Source organism: Emiliania huxleyi (assembly GCF_000372725.1).
Source record: "Emiliania huxleyi CCMP1516 chromosome Unknown EMIHUscaffold_14, whole genome shotgun sequence".
Taxonomy (NCBI): domain Eukaryota; phylum Haptophyta; order Isochrysidales; family Noelaerhabdaceae; genus Emiliania; species Emiliania huxleyi.
This window is the reverse complement of record NW_005201192.1, coordinates 781233-797361: the sequence shown is the minus strand read 5'-3', so window position 1 is coordinate 797361 and position 16129 is coordinate 781233. Positions and strand designations below refer to the sequence as shown.

Sequence of the window (16129 nt, the reverse complement as noted above, 5' to 3'; positions counted from 1 at the left end):
TGAAGCGCGCGGGCCACCTGCCGCTCGTGAAGCCGTACCTGCTTACGACGCAGCCCGCAAACATCAAGGAGGTGAACGACGCGCTCTACGCGCTGTACGTCGAGGACGAGGACCACGAGGCGCTCGCCAAGGGCGTCGTCACCTTCGACAACTTCGACCAGGTCGAGATGGCGCAGATGTGCGAGAAGCACTCGCTGCTGCAGTTCCGCCGCATCGGCGCCATGCTCTACAAGCGCGCGAAGAAGTGGTCCAAGTCGGTGGAGCTGTCCAAGAAGGACAAGGTGTGGGACGAGGCCATCGAGACGACGGCCGAGTCGGGCGACTCGGCCATCGCCGAGGAGCTCATCAACTTCTTCGTGGAGCAGAAGCTCAACACGTGCTTTGCCGCGGCGCTCTACACGTGCTACGCGCAGCTGCGGCCCGACGTCGTGATGGAGCTCGCCTGGCGCAACAACCTGAACGACTTTGCGATGCCCTTCATGGTGCAGACTATGCGCGAGATCACGAATAAGCTCGACACGCTGGTCGAGAAGGAGCGGAAGAAGGAGGAGGCGGCGGCGGAGGAGAAGAAGAAGGCGGAGGAGGCGCTCGCGTCGGGCTACTCGGACTACGGCGCGGGCGACCCCAACGCGATGGTGGTGTACGGCGCGGGCATGGGCGGCGGCATGGGCGGCGGGATGCCGCAGCAAATGGGAGGGTACGGCGGCGGCGGCGGCTACGGGTATTGATGTGCACCGAAGCCCTCCGACCCAGCAGCAGCACCCACTTTGCGGGCCCATAGGCTGTGGCCCGCGGCTCCGAGTGTCGTCGTCGGAACGCGCGAGTCTCGCGCACACTAGTTCAGGGAGTGTCTCTTTTTGATGATGCCTTTATATTGGTGTTTGCGGGATCAAAGGCCCGCCCGGTCCTCGTAGTCTCGTACGACGTGTTCCTCGACAGACGACCGACACACACTCTCACTCACACACTGGACTGCAGTCACAGACACACACGCACTCGTCACTGCTCACTCCTCGCTGAGCGTCTGCGAGGCAGACGTCCGGCCTGAAATGACGCGTGTCACGTGTCACGCCGCTCGTCGTCGTCCGAGCTCGAGCCGTGCGCCGCGCAATCTCTAAGATATCATTTCCGAATATACTGTGTGTGTGTATCACGCAAGACGCAACGCCAACGGAGAGAACGGCCAACGCTACCCTCCCGCGGTCCTCGCGCCCAGCCCGCGCGCGGAGGCGCCAAAGTTGAAGTGCGCCGACACGTCCCTCCACACCCGCACCGTCCGCGCTGCGGCGCAGATCCGCCCGTCCAGCCTCTCGACGTCGGGCGGCTGCCCCAGAGCGGTGCCGTGCCAGACGTAGCCGCAGCAAGGGAGCTGCACCACCGCAATGGCCGGGACGGCCGACCCCCGCTCTCGCTCGCCGCCGAAGCGCAGGCAGCCGAGCGCCTCGTCGGGCGTGACGTGCGCGTGCGGAAGCATCACAACCACCGAGGTGACGCGCGCAGCCACCCAGACAGCAGCCTCCTCGGCTCGGCACGACAGCAGCCGCAGCCGCGCGATCGAGCGGAGCTCCGTCCGCAGCCGCGCCCGCTGCGCGCGCGCTGCGTCGCTCGCCTCCTGGGAGAGCAGGTTGGCGTGCCTCAGCTCCTTGGGCACCGGAAGCGGCTTGGGCGCGCCGCCTCCGCCGCCGCCCCGCCGCGCTTGCGCAACCTTCTCGAGCCGCGCCAGAGGCTCGGCGGCGGGGTCCCCGTCGCTGCACTCTCCGCAGCGGCTGTCGCACTCGCCGCCGCCACTGCTGCCGCCATCGCCGCTGCCGCCCTCCCCCTCTTCTCCGGCGGCCGGCGGCTCGAGGCCAGCTAGCGCCGGGTCGATGGACACGCAGTCCCACCGCGAACGCATCGCCACCAGGGCCGCCGTGCGCGGCGTGCGGCCGTCGCCGACGCAGACGACGAGCGTGTCGCCGCTCGCGGGCGAGAAGGCGTGCTGTGCGCAGTGCTCGAGCACCGCCTGCAGGCACGCGACCGACTCGGAGATCTCCTTCGCGTCGGGGAAGAGGCCGAGCCCGAGGAGGTGGCGGCCGCACTCCCAGCGCAGGAAGCGGTCCACAAAGCGGAGGCTGCACGGGAGGAGCCCGTCCGCGCTCTTTGCGTAGAAGCGACTGCGCAGAGCCGATTGGCCGCCGCGCCGCGGCTTTCCGCTGCCGCTGCCGCCGCCGCCGCCGCCGCCGCTGCCCGTCGCATCGCCACCGCCGCCGCCTCTGGCCGAGAGGGCATGGGCAAGCTGGTGCGAGTAGGAGCAAGCACGCTTGTTGCACTTGCCGAACCGGGCAATGGACGGACACGGCTCGCCTGCTGGGTTACCGCCAGCCATCCTCTCAAGCCCATTCGGACCGCGAGACACTTTCGGTGGCGCGGCAGCCGTCGACCTGCGGCGGTGCTTGGCGCTGCTGGGCGTGCGGCGGCGGAGGCTCAGAACGATGACGACGAGCGACGCGCTTGCTACCAGGACCGCTGCGCGTGAAGGAGACATACACACATGTATATGTGCTAAAAAAAGAAAAGCGCCGCCTTCAGAAGGGCGGACGCTAGCGAGTGTGAATTCCTTACGTTTCGGGATATCATTCGATATGATTAAACTGAAACACTCTCCGACGCGCTCGAGTATAGTCTGCACACTCACATCCGCGCGCGTTCACGCCACGCGTGTGCGCTCGAGCGGTGCAGGCGCACCCGGTGCTCAGTTTGAGGGCCCTCTACGGTATGCTCTGTGGGAGTCGCGCCGACAACTGCTCCGACTCGTGGCTACGGCAGCACGGCGGCGTTTGGCTCTTCCACCCTCGCCGGGCGGATGGGCCAGGGCAGATTGTAGTAAACATGCTGCAGTGGGCGGCGTTTGCGCTCCAGCTCAACATGAGCTACGGCGGGGTCGTCTTCCCTCGTGCAGAGAGGCTCAGCGCTCGCAATGCCAGACACCAGGAGGTGAATAACTTTGACGCCATCGCGCAGGCCTTTGCCTGCCTTCCTGTCGCCACATTTGACGACCAATCGGGCGAAAGGCTGTCCACTTCGCCCCCCGACCGTCGAGCAAGTGGTATCACGATTACAACGCAGCTCCGCTCGATCGTCGGTCTTCGGGCGAGGACGTTGCCTCGTGACTACACGGCTCTCACCAAGGCTGCGTCAAGCCGTGAAGAGGCGATCTACGTCCAGCCTGTTCCGCATGAGCTCTCTCGGATGATCACGCCTCCGTCGTGGGCTTTCTCTCCGCCACCCACGCCGTCGGGCTCCGTGCCGCTAGTCGACCCCCGCTTCGTTGCGCAGCTCCGGGCTCAGCGGCCACGGTGCGTCCAGCAGCTGCCTTCCTTCTTTGCGCGCGGCCGCCTGCCCGCTGCGCAGGGAGGTCTGCGCCCTCTGGCTGTGGCGGTGCACATCCGGCGCGGAGACGTTTCTCGGGGCTTCCGCTTTATCGGACTCGAGGCATGCACAGTGCGGGCGCATGGGGTGGTTGGTCGGAGCCGCACGACACTGACTGCGAACCGCCATAGGTGTTTGCCGAGCTCATCGCGCTGGTGAGACATTTGCGGCCGGACGCAGACGTGCACGTCTTCACAGAGCGCTCCCGCCTCGGCGAGAATCTGACCCGGCTCGGGGCGCACATTCACTACCCCAGCGCGGCGCCGTGGGGTAGTGCGCTAGCCGCGTTTTCCCGGAGCGACCTGTTCATGATGTCGACCGAGTCGATGTACTCCGCTCTCGGCGGATTACTCAACGATCGGTGCGTAGTCGTGTCCATCCCGTGCGGCAAGCCGACCTGGAGCGGATGCTTGCCCGCAGGGCAGACGCCTCCCAACTGGCTGCATGCGCGAGCGCCGAGGCCCGGGGCTGTCGACTCCGGGTCGGTGCGCGAGTACAACCTCGAGCTGCTCCGCGGCTGCATCGCCAAGCTTGAAAGCTTCGGGGAAAGGGTGAAGTGACCCACCGCTGAGTGTTCACACACGCTAGACCTCGCTCCTCGTTTATACAATATAACAATATGTATGTAGGAAGTGGAACCAGAAGATTGGGGGGGGGGGGGGGGGTACGAGTTGGCGGGACGAGGGCGGCGAATTGCGTGGTACTGCGTTCGCTGCCGCTGGCTGCACCTGGCTGCCGCCGGCTGCCGCTGGCTGCCGGGCGCCCGCCGCAAATGGAAGACGAGGACTACGTGGTGGCGGCGGCCGCGGGGGCCGCTGGCACACGAGGTGCTCGCCGCCTCCGCCGCGACGCGGTGAGGCACAGAGCATGGAGAGCCGAGCGCATCGGCGCATTGGGCCATCGCGTTGCTGTCAGGGCCTCGGCGACGGAGAGCGGGGCCGAGGAGGACGAGGCCGGGGCGGCGTTCAAGTGGAAGTGGAACATAGACGGAGGGGAGATAACACTAGTGTGGGACCTGCGGCGGTACCCGTCTCTGTTGTTCGGGCATGAGAGACGCAGGTAAAAGAAGAAAAAGACTCCATTCGTGTTGCGCTGTGCTTCTCCCGGTTGGCAAGAGGCGGACAAACGAGACGCCCACGAGGAGGCCCGCTCTCCGGCGTGGCGAGGTGCTCAAATGCCGTAGACGCGTCGGGTGCTGCCTCGAGGGTGCTGCTTCCCCGGCGGCGCGAATCCTTTTCACGTACGCACGTCCGTGGTCAACGACTGGAGCGGCAATGTGCCTCTTTGGCGCACCTCGTTTGGTTGGGTTAGCTACCTTCGGGAGATTTACAGATTTTGCAACCAATATCATACCTAAATAAATAAATAAAAACGGACACCTCTCTACTGTGAGATGGGTAAAAAGGAACATGAATGGGGTCGAGACGGGCGCTGTCGGGGGCCGCGATTTGGAGAGCTTGAGTGCCAGCCAGCCGCCCCATGGGCATACGAGGGACGCCTTCTTCAGCATCTCTGTGTCTCCACCTCCACCTCGTAGGCGAAGGCGCAACTTCGCAGAGTTAGAGGCTTGGCCAGTCATCCTGCGCACGAGCGCGCGGGCCGCAATCGCGCCCACAGCGACCGCGCCACCGACGAGCGCGAGGCGCATAATGTGCTAAACTTGGTGGTCGTCCGTCCCCTCAGCCAATTCACGGCGCTCCCGCCTTTTCCGATGAGCTACGTTCAATCTCCGTAGTCGGCCACTCCTTCTGATCAGGGACGCTCCTACCTTTCAACCTTGAGCACCTTTACTGGATAGGGTCGATTCCGCATGGTACGCGGGGGACCCCTCGATCGGACGATCGTCTCTCGCCCTCTCTCACTGGGCGGTTCATTTTCTTCTTCTTGTGTTCATTGGGTGGGTCATAAGACATAACACACACGGTACAGGATCGAGGGCCGCCGAAGCAGTCGTTTCAACCTGTTTTGCCCGTTTGTATGCGCACCTTCTGTTCACGTACTTGATGGAGAAGCGCATTGGACTTACTATTAGGATTTCAACGCTGTCTTTGGTCCGACAGCGGACAGGTTCGGCGCCGGCACCGCCTCGAGATATACAACGCGCCTGCGGGCAGACCCTCGCCTTGGGTCTCACTACACCTTGCGGCGCGGATGGTCTGGGACGAGATCAGGCGGGGGAGGTAGCGAGTCGGCCCATTGCGTAGGTGCATAGACGCTTGCGTGGGTGCGCAACGTCACGTCGGGCGGGTCGAGCGCGGTGCGTGCTGTAAAGGTCGCATGCCCATCAGCTGCCCTCACGATCGAGACGATTCGATTGCGCATCAACCCTAGCAGGCCTCGCTCGGGGTCCACGTTTACGTCATCGGCGAGGCTTTCGTGCATCAGCTTGCTCAGAGGCGCTGCGAACTGCCACACCTCATCGTCGCTGATCGCTGATCGGAACGTGGCCCAGTCGCTCTCGGGCGGCATCCCCGCTGAGTGTAGGCGCCGATTATTCTCCTCTCGCATCTTGCGGTACTCGGGCTCAAGGAAGGTAGGCAAAATCATCGGCTGGTTGAACCAATGCGCCTCTGTGCGCAGGATGGTCTGCGCCTCCATGTTGAGCCGTTCAACCTTGTTCCCATATGCCGCATCGACGTTGTACGCAAAGATAAATGGGCCCGCAAACAGGGGCAGCGAGCTCAGCGGCAACCCCTCCAGCCGGCGGCGATGGATGCACCGGAGACCCGTCGCGACGACTAGGGAGACGTAAAAGGCGAGCGAGAAGTGGAGCTGGTCGCGGAGCACCGCCATGCGCATCGCAATGGCGCCGTCACGCTCCGCCTTGCGCACTCTCAAGTCTGCCAGCTTGCTCCGCTTGATGGCGCCCTCTGCCTCGCCGCGGACGGTGTCCGCGCTCGAGCGCATTTTGGAGGAGATAGATCCCATCTAGAGAGCGTAATCTGAACTTCTCCGGTGCGGCGACTAGCTGTGTGCTTGGTGGGCGCTCGGAGGCCGGGTCCTGTATGATTGTAGATGAGGATGCGCCCCGCTGATCTCTCCGGCTGGTTGGGACGCGCGAGTTTCAGCGGAAAGTACCCTGTTACCTTCTCACACCAGGGCCAGAGAAAATCCTCCCCGGTGGAACAGTTGGAGGCAGACTCCCGCGTATACGCCTGGAACTATCTGGGGCCCCACGTCCCACCTCCTAAGACGTGCAAGATGGGGTTTTAGGCTACCTCCCTCGTCTCCGCGCCGCCGGCCGCGAGCTTGCGCTTCTTTGGCGGCAGGGCGAGGCTCTCCGACACGTCAACGCCCGCGTCCTCAGACACACTGAGCCCGATGGCCGACCAGTCCATGTGGCCGCGGCCCCGCGCGGTCGCGCCGAGGAAGCGGTCGCGCAGCAGGGAAGCGACGGGCATCGGCGCCTGCACCTGCGGTCGTGCGTGGGGCGGGCGGGCGTCCTCGCAAGCCGCGGCCTAGGCCGTCTGTGGTGGCGGTGGTGCACCTTTGCCGCCACGTCGAGGGCGAGTGTGACGTCCTTGAGTCCGAGATCGAGCTGGAAGCCCGGCCCGACCAGAGGCTCGCCTGCTCGCAGCGAGAGGGGTGAGGAGACACCGTCCGCGGCTCGAGCTGGGGCCGGGCAGGGCGTGCCGGGGTGGTGGCAGCGCTGCGCGACGCGGTCGCCGTAGCCGCGGTAGATGAGGCAGTCGAAGATAGTGGAGTGTAGCATCGACATGACGGCCTGCGAAGCTCGGTGCGCGGAGGAGTGGCTGAGCGACGCCGGCAGCGCCTGCTACACTCGCTCCCTCGCCCTCGCTCCCGCTCCCGCTCCCGCTCCCGCTCCCGCTCCCGCTCCCTCTCCCTCTCCCTCTCTCTCTACCGCTCTCTCCCGCTCTCTCCCGCTCTCTCCCGCTCTCTCCCGCTCTCTCGGCCCAACCTGCCATCGACTACTCGCCCACACGCCCGCACCTCGCCCACACCTGGCCCACCCCTCGCCCTTCTCTCGCCTACCCCTCGCCTCCCTCTCCAGGCCCGACTTTTCCGCCAGGGAGAGCGCCTCAGCACATGACTCGATCGCCGAAGCGATCATGAAGTTGCCGGCCAGCTTGACGACATTCCCCGCGCCCGCGTCCTCCCCGAAGCGGAAGACGCCGCCCGCGCCGCAGTTGGCCTCAAGCACCGGGAGCGCGCTCTGCACCGCGCCGTCCTTGCCGCCGACACAGAAGGACGCGAGCCGCCGTGCGACGCCATCGGCTCGTGCAAAGATGGGCGCGCCGACAAACCTCAGCCCGTTTGCTTCGTGCAGCGCCGCAAGCTCCCGGGAGGTGTCCGGGTGCACCGTTGAACACGAGACGTGCACGAGGCTGTTGGCCTGAGCGGCGCTCAGCACACCGGTCGACTCATCGCAGACGACCTGCTTCAGCACCCGGTCGTTTGGCACCATCGTCACCAGCACGTCGTCCGGTGGCTGCATCGCGAGGAGAGGCCGCGGCGGTGCATCCCTTGGCGACAGCGGCGTCGACCGCTGAGGACGCTACGTCAAACGCCTTTACAACGTGGCCCTCGTCGAGCACGTTGAGTGCCATCGGCAGTCCCATCGCGCCGAGGCCGATAAAGCCGACTCGGAGCGGCATGGTGCGTCGATAGCGCCGGACGTTCTTTTTTTTGTTTTTTTCATACAGACGGATGGACACTTGCTGTAGCCACATGACACGCACACACTCGCACCGCACCGCACCCCGCACCCGCGCCCCCCCCCGCCTCGCCTGAGTTTTTTGTTCTTATTGCCCAGCCCTCAACACGGACAGACCCTTGGAGCTTGGTGTCCCAGTCGTTGGTCGGACTGTGTTTCGCCTTCCTATCAATCAATCAGACCCTATGCAATAGGTAGGTAGCTGGTAGGTCCGGATTTGACCGCCCCAGAGGGAGGGCCCCGCAATCGGTAGGTAGGTGGTGGTGGTGGAGACACAGAATGTTTTGTTTGTTTGGTGGTGTGACTGTGGTGGTGGTGGGGGGGGGGGGGGGGTAAAATACCGCTTCGTTCGCTCGCGCGGGAGACGGCGCGGTTAGCCGCGAACGGGGCCATGCCAGACGAGTCGCCTGCGGTTGGGACGCCAGCCGAGACGGAGTCGGCGGCGAAACCCGCGGCGGCGGCGCCCGGGACGGCAGCGCCGGCGAACGCGCCCGGGCGCTGGGAGCCTATTCACAGAGGGCTAACTAACGGGTATTTTTTGCTTCGCTGCGCGGCCTGGGAAGAGGTAGGTAGGTGGGGCACGGAGCCTGGGCCCTGGCGGTTGGCGCGGTCCGCAATAGGTAGGTAGGTGTACTCAGGCCCAGTGAGGTAGAGTGCATCCGACGGCCCGGATCCTGCTGAACTTGGAGCACTTGGAGTGCAGTCATCAACCTCACATCCAGGGCCGGGGAGCTAAGAAGCGCACCCAGCGGGCCAGATGATCGGCATCGGCATGGGCATCGGGTTGCGGGCTAGAGAGCCCTAGCCCTGGGGGACCCGGTGCTCGTTCGCAGGGAAAGGGCCGTAAAGTAAACACGGTTCTCCGAGGGTTAGTCCGCGCTCCGGGTTTCCCCTAGCTGCGGAGCGCCCCCTCTACTCGGAGCTAATAAACACCAGACCTGAGCCCTGGTGTCAAGGTGTCGAGGCCCGGTGTCGAGGGTGTGTCGAGCTGCTGTCGAGGGGTAGGCCTGTCGACCTGTCGAGGCCTAGAGAAAAGGATCGGCAGTCCGGCGCGGGACAAGGGTGGCGAATGGGCAGCAGCGGACGCGCCTCGCGGCTCCGCGATGGCAGTGGCCGTACTGTGGGCGGGAGGGCGCCAGTGATGCAACCCCCAGAGAGGGGCTGCCATCGCCGAAGCTGTGCCTAAGCATAACTCCCAAACCCGCAGCGGCCCGGGGGGCCTTGGGGGCAGCCTGCCGGACCGCTGTTGCACGGGGCTAAGCACCAGAAGATGAATGTAGTTGATGGATGATGGATTGGGCTATCGTCCGTGCCTCCCCTCTTTTTGCGTCAGAGTGGGACCTACGCCGCGCCGGGTGGGGGGCGCGCCCGGTCCTCGACGGAGCCGCGCGCCCCGAGCGACCCAGGCGGCGAGTAGTCGTCCTCGAACCTCCGGCACGTAGTAGTCCGTGCTTAGCGCCCGCCTCCCTCCGCCCGTCCCTACTCAAACTGTTACTGGGGCGCCTGCGCGTTGTAGCCGAAGATGGCAAAGTTGCGTCTCGTGACGATGGCCGAGTGCTCTTGCAGGAAGCGCTTGCGCTCACCGCTGATCCGCCATCGCTCGCTGTCGGAGGATGCCCGAGCAATCTTAGTGGCGAAGAGTTGGTGGTGAACCACGCCGCCGCCTCGTGCCCGATGCCGCCGCGCGTGCTCGACGCCCACGTCATGAAGTCGAAGTTGTTGGTCTCGCACGCCGCGGCTTTAGCCCTCCTCTTCGTCGCCTCGGCGTAGTCGGTGGCGAGGCGCGTGCCGCGCGTCAGCGGGCGCAGCATGCCGAAGTGTACCGCGGTGACGCACGTGCCGTCGAACGCCGTGATACGCGCCGACCCCGTCCACTTGCCGCGAAGACGCCGTCGCCCCGCTGGTACGCAGACCGATGAGGCCGTGGGGGATGGAGCGCGCAATCGCGTCGCCATTGGCTGTGAAGCCCACCTGCAGCATCAGAGCCTTGCTGAGTTGTGTTGTGGTCCGCTAGTGCGATGGTGGCGGCAGCGAGGGTCGGTGCAGCGCACGTCGATCCTGCACGGTGGAGGGGATGAGGGGGGTGAGGCAGCTAACGAGTACAGGGGTCGTGCCTGTGCTCGAGAGAAGGGCTTCTATGTATTCGCATCTGGACGGCGGGCCGATGCTCGGGGCCCGAAATCCGATTGTACACGTGGTCGGCGCTGACTTTGACGGTCCAGTCGGGCAGCACGAAAGTTGCGGCGGAGTGCCCCATTGACATTGAGAGCTCGAGGCACTTTTGAGTCCCATGCTTGCCGAATTTAAACCGGCGCCCCCCGCATGTGCCATTGACGATGTCCCACCCCCAGTTGTCATGTTTGAGCTCAGACCCCCAGAACGACGCCTGGGCGGTGTAGCCGGCTTGGAGCTTCGCCACAAGGTGTGCCTCGGTGAGGTAGGTGCCATTAACGGTCAAGAGCCCGTCGCCAGAACCTACAAGCGCGCCCAAGCGAGCTCACAGGGACGAGGACTGAAGGAAGAGGAGGCTGAAGAGACGGGACCGAGAGTGAAGATAGCCTCCTCTATCTTTACGTTGACCGACAGACTGGGGGTTGAGAGGAAGTTGTACAACGCGTTGTGTCGGCCGCGAAAGTCGGCCTTGCCGCCGAAGGCAAAGTTTAGATGAGGATCCTTGATGACAATTGCGGAAGCGCAGGCGGCATTCCCCGAGCCGCTCATGATCCCTGGCCGATTCCGCGTTCGAGTGATCCGCGGCTGTGGGATCCGCGACGGACCGCGTCCAGTGGCAGTGCCCCGACGGCACGAATTTTCGCTAATTTGGGGGTTACAGTCAGCCGGGATCTAGGAATTTTTAGGTAAAATGACAAGAAGGAAGCGCTGGACCGATGCGCCAGTCAGCAGTCTTGGGATGACAGGAAGACGCACACACCTCCATCCACACCGCCCAGAACACCGCAGACTTGGGCAAAATGACAAGTGCGCGCGCCGCAGGCGAGGAGAAAATTTGAGCGGGGCTCCTGTTCACACTCGTGTGTGGGCCCTTTCTTGGGGCCGCGCCTGCGGCGCGCCGTGGTTTCTTAGATTTTCGCGGAAATTGCTTGGTAGGGTTTCTTAATGGGACGCTTTCTTAATGCCCGCAACAGACTGTAAGCAGACAGTTTTTGGTTCATGCGAGCGAGAGAGAGATTTTGGAAAAGCAACTTCTCTCTCTCTCTTCATGCGTGACCGCGTTGAGCACTTGAGCACTGGATAGGGTCGATTCCGCATGGTACGGAACCCCTCGATCGTCTCGCCCTCCCTCACTCACTGGTGTGTTCATTGGGGGGGGTCCTAACAAACACGGTACAGGATCGAGGTAGGTGCACGCTGCTGGAGCAGTGTCGTCCCCCCTCTTCATCATCTCACTCGAGGGAGACGTCGTTGACCGCGTTGTACACCCGCCAAACGCGTCCTCTGCCCTCGAAAACTGCGTACGGCGCGAATAGAGAGTCGAAAACAGAAATCGAGAAACCCACATGTCACGGCACCGCCGGCTCGATCCCACGATAGCCTCCGAAGGCTGACTTTGAGGCACAAACAACCATCGGACGATGTCGACGAGTTGGGTCGCTCTCGCGGTAGGCAGATGACCTCCCATACTAGGAGCTTCTGCCTTTTCGCAGGGAGCGAGGGCGCCGGGAGGGGGAGGGCAACGCCGACACGGAGCTCCCCGTCTCTGCGGTCTCTCTGGTCCGTCTCAAGCGTCTCAAACGAAAACGAGTGGCCACATTGTGTTGACTTCATGACACACCCCCTCAGTGGCCCTCGCCGCCCACGTTGCACGATTTGCAGCAAGCCGTATAAACTACTTCACTATACGTTTTGTGAGAATTTGTGTCGCCGGCTCTCTCGTCCGCGGTCCGGCCACGCTAGAGGGCCCACAGCGTCCTAATCTAAAATCTGAGGATTAAGGATTCGGCCTTCGCTTTAGTGAGGCCAAAGTGAGTTTATGGATGTGTGAGAACGGTACGGGACACGAGGAGGCACGCGGACCGACTCGTCGGCGACTCTGCTGCACGCCGTTTCAGAATTTTTCTCAGCGTGAGCGAGACGTGGAAGAGTGCCACCGTCGGGTAGAACGGGCCGGCCCGGAGCATCGGAGTAGCCGTCGTGGTCGCGGCGAGCAGCACCGGCCACTCCGGCGCTGCGTCGGCACCGTGGGAGCATGTCCACCGCCACTTCGCGGTCGCAGCGCTGCTTGTCGCCCGAAACGCCGCATATCCCTCTGGCGGGCCAAAGATCGACTCGCATGTCGATTTTGACTCGACGGCGGCATGGAGGCATCACGTCTCCATGCCGCCGTCAAGTCGGAGCCAGTCTGCGGCGACCACAGCGCTCACCGCAGGGATATGCGAGCTTTTCAGAGTCAAGCTTTGGGCGCGAAATCCCACAGTGGCGGATTTTGCTGTGGGCCCCCTAGCCACGCCTCGGCCCTCGCCGCTCACCCGCTCGCTCCGCTCTGTGTGAGCGCCTTAATCCGTGTATTTTGTGTTGAGTCGCTGTAGCGATATGTCAATGGCGCACGCTACAAAGGAAGGTGGGGGAGAGAGGGCGCGAGAGAGGGCGAGAGAGGGCGAGAGAGGGCGAGAGAGGGCGAGAGAGGGCAGCTAAAATGGTATCGTCCTCCCCGCCCTCCAGAACCGTCCCGACTCGAGCCGCCTCGCCGCCGCCTCGCCGCCTCCCCCGCCGAGCGCGCCAGCGGCGAGCCGGGCGAGGTCGTCCGCGGCGCTCTCGGGCGAGGCCACACCCTCGTGACGCTCGCAGGAGCACATGCGCGTCCGCACGTCACCCGGGCAGGCGGCGCCGACCCACACGCCGCCGTCGCGCGGCAGCGCGTCGCCGACGAGCCGCGTGTGCCTATTGAGCGCCGCCTTGGAGACAGAGTAGGCGGGGGTCGGCCCGTGGGCGGGCGGCCGGTCGGGGAAGCGGAAGCCGTCGCGGCCGCGACTTAGCCGCGCGAGGAGCCGCAGCAGCTCGCGCTCGGAGGCCGCGCCGGCCAGCCGCGGCGCGAGGTCGCTCGAGAGGAAGACGAGCTCGCCGTCGCCAGACGAGACGTGGAGGACGGCGCCGCGCCGTCGCCGCAACATGCCGGGAAGCACCGCGCGGGTGAGGGTGGCAGGCGCCAGCACGTTGGTGCGAAAGGAGCGGAGGGCGACATCGCGGCCCCAGCCTGGCTCGCAGACGGCGGCGTTGTTGACCAGGAGATCGACGCGGAGGGATGCACACGCGGCGGCGAGCGCCGACGTGCTGCGCGGGCACTCGGCGTCGAAGCTCGCGGCGTACGGCTCGGCGGCCAGGCCTCTGACCGAGAGGGCAGCAGCCGCCTCGCGGCACGCGGACTCATCACGGCAGGCGAGGACGACGCTCGCACCCAACTCCGCGAGCCGGCCTGCAGTCGCCAGGCCGATGCCGCGATTCGCGCCGGTGACCAGAGCAGTGTTGTCGAGGAGCATGCGCTGGCGAGAACGCTGGCGGGACTGGCGCACTGGGTTTGGCTTGTACAGACAAAAGAAATCGGCTCGGTTTCCAAGATCCTGCTCGCGAGAAAATGATCGGAGTGGGAGTCAGAAATGTGGTCCTTGCGCGAGGGGAGCTCGATAGACTCGAGGGGCCAGGATACGCCGCGAGGAGGACGGAGTTGCGCCGAAAGGCGAAAGAAGCCGCGAGAACAAGGGACCGGCAGGCGGCGGCGTCGCAGGACGAGGCAGAAGAGAACGACGCGACAGAGGAGGAAGTGACAAGGGAGAGAACGACGAGGGTGGGACGACCGCGAGGTGGCATGAAGGGTGCAGCGAGAATCGGCGAGAGACTGCGAAGAGAGATGGGCGGCGGGGTCTGCGATGCGATCGATGGACGAGGCGTCGACCCCGCCGGTGGCTTCCGCAGACGCGGGGGCGCCCCTGGCGGCGTTGAAGCGCGAAAAGGCAAAGTCGGTCGCGTAAGGGCTCGCTACCTGATAATCTGACGCCGTGCCGTCAATGGCGCCCTCGGCTTGGGCGCTGGTGGTGTAGGAGCCTGAAAAAGGGTAGAGGTCCTTCTTGCCGTGCCGCTCGAGCCCCGGCGTGGCATAGGACTGCCCAACGATGCCGTGCGGCCTGTCGCGGGCCGGCGCGTCGCCTCTCGCTGTGAAGCCAATGTCTAGACGGTGCTCGGGGCCCGCGACCAGACAGCCCTTGCACGAGCGGCTGCCGTGCACCGTGACGGTCCAATTTCCGAGCTCAAATGTGGCGCTCGAGTGGTCCATCGACATTTTGAAGTCAAAACAAGCCTTGTGGCCGTGGAGGCCGAACCGGAACGGGCGGCCGACGCAGGTGCCGTTGACCACGCTCCAGCCAAAGTTGTTTGGATCCAGCTCGGACGCCCAGTATGACGCGGTGGCGAGCTTCTGCGGCGAGAGCTGCGTGGTGATGTGCGCCTCAGTGAGAAAAGTGCCATTGATGGTCAGGGCTCCGCCGTGCATCTTGAAGACAGCCGCTTCGGTCTTTACATTGACGGAGAAGCCGGGCGCAGACAGGAAGTTGTAGAGCGCGTTGTGGTGTCCGCGGAGGTCGGCGGAACCTCCGAAGGCGAAATTGATGTGTGGGTCGCGGAACACCTTTGCGCTGAGGTCGCATGTTTCTGAGGCCAATGACGCAGTGCAGAGTGGCAGCATGGCAAGAGAGAGGCGCGCTCGTCGACGCAATTTCGGCCAAATTTTCAAGTTTTAGGTTTGTTAGCAGACTTTTCAAGTGATCTTCCTCTTCATTTATGCAAAGGCATTTATGCTGAATGCAGCGGATATATATCCCCACAAGACTTGTACGCGAAGCTCTACAGCGTAGGACTGACGCGAGGGAGCAGGCGCGAAGGGCGACGGAGGCTGAGGCAAGGCAAGCGGCGAGGAGAACGGCGGAGGCAAGGAGAGCAGCGAAGACGGAGGCGAGGCGGGCGGAGAGGAGGTGGCGGCAAGAGTCAATGGAAAGGGAGGCGGCAGAGAGCGATTCGAGGGAGTTGGCGGCAAAGCAAGAAAAAATCACGTTGGTCGCGCTCTCTCGCCCGCCCCCTGCTATTGTGGACGGGGGCTGGTTGCAACCAGCATGCTCTTCTCCGGGCCGTGCTCGCGCGAGAACGAGGACCCGGACCGGGGCCTGCTCGTCCGAGGGCCACTCCCGAGTGGCCACTTCCCAGCCATGTTCGTCTGCCCAGCGTGTGGCGCGAGGCTCACTGCGGTGCTCCCGGACGACACGCCGACGACCGTCCGGTGTGAGTGCAGCAAGGAGTTTGTGGTCAAGCTTCCGCCGGCGCGCAAGACGAAGCGCAGGTACCAGGCGCCGCGGCAGAGCAACCTGAACGACGCCTCATCGTCAGAAGAGACTGACTCGTGCGCGCCGGGCCGCCGCGGCCCTCAGAATGGCCGCATCCCGCCCGTCTCAGTGCAGGTCCCGCGCTCGCAGGCACGCGTCGGTCAAATCGTTCCAGTCGTCGGCCACCTCGCACGCCTCGCACGCGCAGTCCGTCGTCTCTCACGCCTCGTGTGCGTCGGTGATGGTCAGGTGCACCGCGCACACTGCAGGGAAGGGGTGGGGCGGGTGTGTGTGTGTGGCGGGGGGAAGGAGGGGGGAGGGGGGGAGGGGGGGGGCGAGCGGCGCACTCCGGGTCGCACGCGCGCGCCCAGCCCCGCGCGGCAGCGAGGCCGCCTTGCGACGCGTCCCACACACCACCTCTCTCAGCCCTGTCCCCTCCCTCGCCCTACCCCGCTGGCGGCAGCAACTGCTCCTCGGCCTCCTCGGCAGTCAACGTCAACCTCTCAGACATGCGCGACTCCAAGTCGGGCGCGGAGGCACCGCCTCCGCACGCCTCTCCGCCGTTATGCCCTCGTTTTCTCCCCCCCAAGGAGTACGACTATCTTAATTTGTTCTCTACTATATCATCCTCCCGTCAGAATCCGTCTCTGCTCATATCTCCTTTCTAACTCTTTTGCCCACTCTCTCTCACCCTCCACTAACCCGCCTATTTCACCTTCCT

The 16129-nt window shown here is 64.5% G+C and overlaps 5 protein-coding genes across 5 annotated transcripts; 1 reads left to right on the top strand and 4 right to left on the bottom strand.

The window, feature by feature from the left end:
* Positions 1-205: 205 nt before the first annotated feature.
* Positions 206-876, top strand: EMIHUDRAFT_352114 (hypothetical protein; the record flags this gene model as incomplete). Its single annotated transcript, XM_005787884.1, has 2 exons — positions 206-591; positions 613-876. A coding segment is annotated over exon 1 (363 nt), but the record flags the coding sequence as incomplete, so codon positions are not given.
* A 313-nt stretch (positions 877-1189) lies between these two features.
* On the bottom strand, positions 1190-2365 carry EMIHUDRAFT_201649 (hypothetical protein; the record flags this gene model as incomplete). The annotated part of the gene is made up of 3 exons (XM_005787883.1): positions 1190-1642; positions 1901-2153; positions 2319-2365. 3 exons carry the CDS (start codon positions 2363-2365, stop codon positions 1190-1192), a joined length of 753 nt encoding a protein of 250 aa, XP_005787940.1.
* Positions 2366-5436: 3071 nt separating this feature from the next.
* EMIHUDRAFT_201646 (hypothetical protein) lies at positions 5437-6315 on the bottom strand (the record flags this gene model as incomplete). The annotated part of the gene is made up of 2 exons (XM_005787882.1): positions 5437-5512; positions 5642-6315. The coding sequence occupies 2 exons, from the start codon at positions 6313-6315 to the stop codon at positions 5437-5439; spliced, it is 750 nt and encodes a 249-aa protein (XP_005787939.1).
* Positions 6316-6486: 171 nt separating this feature from the next.
* On the bottom strand, positions 6487-7852 carry EMIHUDRAFT_352110 (hypothetical protein). The gene is made up of 4 exons (XM_005787881.1): positions 7409-7852; positions 7042-7132; positions 6896-6975; positions 6487-6821 (listed from the first exon to the last, which is right to left on the bottom strand). The coding sequence occupies exons 1-4, from the start codon at positions 7832-7834 to the stop codon at positions 6618-6620; spliced, it is 801 nt and encodes a 266-aa protein (XP_005787938.1). The 5' UTR covers positions 7835-7852; the 3' UTR covers positions 6487-6617.
* A 4880-nt stretch (positions 7853-12732) lies between these two features.
* Positions 12733-14777, bottom strand: EMIHUDRAFT_201642 (hypothetical protein; the record flags this gene model as incomplete). The annotated part of the gene is made up of 2 exons (XM_005787880.1): positions 12733-13659; positions 13992-14777. The coding sequence occupies 2 exons, from the start codon at positions 14775-14777 to the stop codon at positions 12733-12735; spliced, it is 1713 nt and encodes a 570-aa protein (XP_005787937.1).
* Positions 14778-16129: the final 1352 nt, after the last annotated feature.

Coding starts and splice junctions, on each gene's coding strand:
- EMIHUDRAFT_352110 (XM_005787881.1), bottom strand. CDS start 7,834: ATGGTGCCAAACGACCGGGTGCTGAAGCAGGTCGTCTGCGATGAGTCG. Junction 7,133..7,408: donor AGTCGGGCCTGGAGAGGGAG/GCGAGGGGTAGG, acceptor CGAGCTTCGCAG/GCCGTCATGTCGATGCTACA. Junction 6,976..7,041: donor GCAGCGCTGCCACCACCCCG/GCACGCCCTGCC, acceptor CGCTGCGAGCAG/GCGAGCCTCTGGTCGGGCCG.